Source organism: Camellia sinensis, chromosome 3 (genome assembly GCF_055761805.1).
Source record: "Camellia sinensis isolate YWXY chromosome 3, ASM5576180v1, whole genome shotgun sequence".
NCBI classification, from domain to species: domain Eukaryota; kingdom Viridiplantae; phylum Streptophyta; class Magnoliopsida; order Ericales; family Theaceae; genus Camellia; species Camellia sinensis.
In genome coordinates this window covers 88,351,620-88,356,722 of record NC_138963.1, presented here as the reverse complement: position 1 = coordinate 88,356,722, position 5,103 = coordinate 88,351,620, and the positions used below count along the sequence as shown (strand labels likewise).

Here is a 5,103-nt window from a genome sequence, read left to right as displayed (position 1 = left end):
AAAACAAACATGGCCTTAGTGTGTAAAGGATACCCAAAAAATATTTTACTTTCTATACCCTCTAAGAAGGAGACATGTTCTTCATAAAAGACATACTAATATTTTTTTTTTTTTTTTTCTAGACAATCTTGCCCTTGATATATATCTCAAATATTTGAATCAAATTTGTTAGTGATTGACGTTAAAACTTCATTTAATGACCATTGTTCATTAACTATTGTATAGTGATCATTGTTCACTATTCAATCATTGTTCACTATTCTTTATTGTTCATTGTTTTTTAGTAATATATGTTCATTGTTCTTCAATCATAGTTCATTCTTCAATCATTGAAATCTTGAACTGATCAATAATCAGTGTTCAATGATCATTGTTCTTCATTTTATCACTGTTCGTGTTAGAATTAAAGCTTCATTTAATTATTGTTTGATTGTTGCTTCAGTTTGATCATGTATGTTGAATTTTTGATTAATTATTTGTTTGATTATTTGATTGTTGTTTGTTCGATCATTTTTTTTATTTTTTTTTATTTTTTATGCCATGTTCATATGACAGTAACATGTTACTCTAATTGTGTGATTTGTTTTGTAAACTCGTAGCGACAGTAAAACTTTACTGTCAACCAGAATAACATGTTACTGTTTATGTCAATTTCAACGGTAAATTTATTTATTTATTGATTTTTTTAAGAATTTTATAGCCAACATAGATCTTATTTGATAAATCTTGATGAGAGGATTCTAAAAATATTACTTTTATTAAAAATCGATATTTAAATCAAAAGTTATATCATTTTAAAGTTTAAAATATTAAATTACTCACGAAGTATATTTTAATAATAGTGATATATGCTGAACTTTTAAAGAAATTTTGTTTGTGATTGTTCGTAATGTATTAAAGTTTTATTATGAGAGAGTTTAGACCAAATCTTTAAATTTCTAAAATATTATTAGCAATTTTTTGCTAACTACTTTTCATTCTAGTAAGGGTCTTAAGCATATATTATTGACTAATATATAAATATAATGATTGTGGCGTTATTTCTAAATTAATCATAATGCTAATCATATCTGTTGTAATACCACATGTTACTTATGTGACTTTTATTTTTGTTTTTATTTTTTATTTTTTTGCCAAACCAAATGACTACAGTTACTCGGTCAACTTGAACTTGAATTTGAACTTTTGACTTTCTTAGGAGTTGTTTGGGATGATCTAAATAAGTGTACTTTTTGTCTTTTTACGAAAAAAATGTGTAAAAAAGTAGAGAGGTGATGTGATGAAAAAAAATAAAAAGATAAAAAGATGAATTATATAGGGGATGCCAAACTTGACCTTATTATCCCAAAAAATAATTACACGGATATCACTGGGCCAACTGTTGTGTCCCAATTATACGATTCAACTTCAATGATTTTTGGAACAAATCCAAGTGGAGTTTTAAACTATAAACTATAAATTATGAAATCAATTACTTTTGTGTTGAATTTTTAAGAGATAAATGTTAGGCGTCAACCTATAAATGGAATGAAACATTGCTCGAGAAGTGTTAAATTATTTCTCATTCCACTGTCCTTTCTCTTCCAAACGAGCCAAATAATTTATAGATGAGACTCCTAACAAAACACTCATAATAATATAAAATGATAGATGTCAATTTTTAATTTGATACATACTCAATTATTTAGAGTTTATACTTTCTGACCACATCATTAAAAGTGTATTTAGGAGTTTCAAATATACGTCTCTAACATTACTAATAATTTCTTAATCTACTGTCCTTTCTCTACCAAACAAGTCCAGTAATGATACATAAATAAAATTGAGAAATTACTTTTAAATGGGTAGTGGAAAGATATTAGAGCGAGAATATAGTGCAATTTTGTTGTGTTTTTTTACACAAAAAAAAGTTACACTATCATAAATTTTTAATTATTTTTATATGTACACTAATTTTTAAATTTTCTAGTAAAATTTATGTACAAATTTTTTGTGGGAAATTCTATGATACTTTTCTTTTTAAGTGGGTGTCTTATGCCTTAGTTATGACTTTTGTGGTATTTAATTATGATTTATTGTGCTATTAGTTATGACTAGTTATGATTCATTGTGATGCTAGTTATAACTCATTATGATGTTAGTTATAATATTATTTTGGTTATATAATTCAAAAGATTTTTAGTTATACCTTATTTAGTGTTTGATTATGACTTTTTTTTTAAAAAAAAATTGGGCAAATTACATATATCCCCTCGAGATTTAACAAAATTACAGATACCCCCATGAGGTTTGAGAAATTATAGATACCCCCTGAAGATACTATTTGCATAACAAATTATGAGGTAAATTGTTATGAAAATATAAACCTCAGGGGGTAATTTGTTATGAAAATATAAACCTCAGGGGTATCTGCAATTTTCGAAACCTCAGGAGGTATCTGTAATTTAACTAAACCTTGAGGGAGGTATATGTAATTTGCCCTTTTTTTATAGTTATAACTGAAAAAGATTTAGTATGACATTTGTAATCATCAATATCACAAATGTCATAACTTATATTACATTTGAGAGTATGTATTATATCATGACCCATTTTTTAAATATTTAATATGATATTTTGTGTCTCTTTATTTACAATAAAACAATTATTATTATTCTCATAATTTTAAAAGGATAAATTACACAATTCCCTAAGGTCGAAGAAAATGCAGTAAGTGTAACATTTTTGACATAATTATATTGACCTTACTCAAGGTTTTAATTCACATAAAACTTAAATTATGTTTTATCAATAATTCGTTAGTCATATATATGAAAAAAATGATATTATCATTTTTTATTTTTATTTTTTTAACTAAAATGTATATAATCTTTGTTTATTTTAATGTTAACCCACCATTGATATGAGTCATAATTTTAGATTTTATTGGCCCGAAATGTACCTGAAATTGCACAGGATCTTGTTTTTGCACGATGATGTGGTTGTTGTTGATGACATTTTTATTTATTTATTTTATTTTTGGTTCTTTGGGTTTGAAACAGATAGATTTGTGGTGGTGTTTGTGGTGATGGTCTGTTGTTCTCTCTCCCCTTTTTTTTTTCTTCATTCATACAGATATAGTGAGAAAGATTTATGGTTCTTGATGATCATGATAACAACAGATAAAAAAATAATATTTTAATTATTAAATTCAATTTTAATATGCATAAAATATCTAAATTATTATTTTTTATTGAGTTTAATAACTTAAATACTCATTTTTCTATTGATTTTTCTTAATGAAAATAAATAAATGGTTTAAATTAAAAATAAATTAAAAATTTAAATTTAAATTAACAAAATTAAAAAATTATTTTGTTATAATGTCAAACAGTATTTTTATTTTATTTTTATTTTTTATTTAAAGATATAAAGAGAAATTCCATTCATTACTGCAACTGGAACACCGCCACTACCACTCTCACAGTCTCACTCTCTCTCGCTCGCAACAAGTTTTTCTCTCTCTCTAAAATGAAAACCAGCGCAAGGCTGATCGTCCTCCACCCTTCAGTACACAAGCATGGAGGAGCTTCTCATCGTATTTGGCTCCTCCTCTTCGTCTCCTTCTTCATTTTTGCCTTTATTTTCACTCTCTTCACCACCAGAGACTCCATTACCACCACCACAAGAACCACCACTAGCGCCGCCGCAGCCTCCTCCAACTCCAGACTACCAAAACCCGTCTTCGACGCCCTTCTTCACTACGCCGCCACCTCCAACTCCACCGCCACTGCCGACCGGTTATCCTCCGCTGAGCTCAAATCCATCGCCGCCGTCCTCCGCCGCTGCCCCACCACCCCCTCCTGCAACTTCCTCGTCTTCGGCCTAACCCACGAAACCCTCCTCTGGAACTCCCTCAACCACAAAGGCCGAACAGTCTTCATCGACGAAAGCTCATACCTAATCACAAAACTCGAAGAGAAACACCCACAAATCGAAGCCTACGATCTTCAATTCACAACCAAAGTGAGCGATCTCTACAACCTAATCGACTACGCCAGAGAACAGATTCGAAACGAGTGCAGACCCGTACAGAACCTCCTCTTCTCCGACTGTAAATTAGCCATTAACGACCTCCCAAACCATATCTACGAAGTCGATTGGGACGTGATTTTGGTGGACGGTCCTCGTGGGTACTTCGCGGCGGCGCCGGGGAGAATGGGGGCGATATTCACAGCCGGAGTGCTGGCGAGGAGCAAGAGAGGCGGTGGCGGAGCCAAAACCCATGTATTCGTGCACGAGATCGATAGGGAGGTAGAGAGAGTTTGCAGTGATGAGTTTTTGTGCAGAGACAACTTGGTTGAGTCCAAAGGTTCATTGGGACATTTTGTAGTGGAAAAGATGGATGAGAATAGCTTTGAGTGCTGCCCAAACTCATCATCGTCGCCATCATCGATATCATCATGGACGGATGATTAAAGTTTAGAATAGGATTTGTGATCATATTTTCTGTTTTTTTTTTTTTAATTTTTAATTTTTTAATTTGTAGTGTGTGTGATTAAAATAGGATCGACAATGCTACGTAGCTCAAATTTTGTGGCTCAAAAGTGGCTCAAATGGTCAAAATGACGTCATTTTGAGTACAGAACAACATAAAAATGGTCAAAACGACATCGTTTTGGCCATTTGAGCCACTTTTGAGCCACAAAATTTGAACTACGAGACATTTTCCAAATAGGATTTGGGTTTTGAAATTTTAGCCGTGATCGGTCCCTAGAAAAACAGGTGGGAAAGCAGATTAAAGTTAATTGTATCTGCTTTTATTAAAGTAAAGATAATTTGCTGTAATTTTCTCTCCAACCAAACAGTGGAAAAGAAGTGGGTGTCGGTGGCCAGCGGACGTTACGGAAAGCTAGATGTGGGGGCTGCAATCGGCGGGCTTTTCCGTACCTTTTACTGTTGAATAATATTAGGAGTTATGAAAATAAAAAAATTATAAAATGTATTATGATGATTATTGTGTGGTGTTTTATTTTAAATATAATTTAAAAATAAAAATTCTTTTATGATCATTTTTATAATATTTTTATTATGATTTATAGCGTTATTTTTGGCATCAATTAT

General features: G+C 30.9%; 1 protein-coding gene across 1 annotated transcript; it reads left to right on the top strand.

The window, feature by feature from the left end:
* The first annotated feature begins 3,358 nt into the window (after nt 1-3,358).
* Nucleotides 3,359-4,545, top strand: LOC114263848 (protein IRX15-LIKE). The gene has a single exon (XM_028204424.2). The coding sequence runs from the start codon at nt 3,511-3,513 to the stop codon at nt 4,456-4,458; it is 948 nt and encodes a 315-aa protein (XP_028060225.2). The 5' UTR covers nt 3,359-3,510; the 3' UTR covers nt 4,459-4,545.
* Nucleotides 4,546-5,103: the final 558 nt, after the last annotated feature.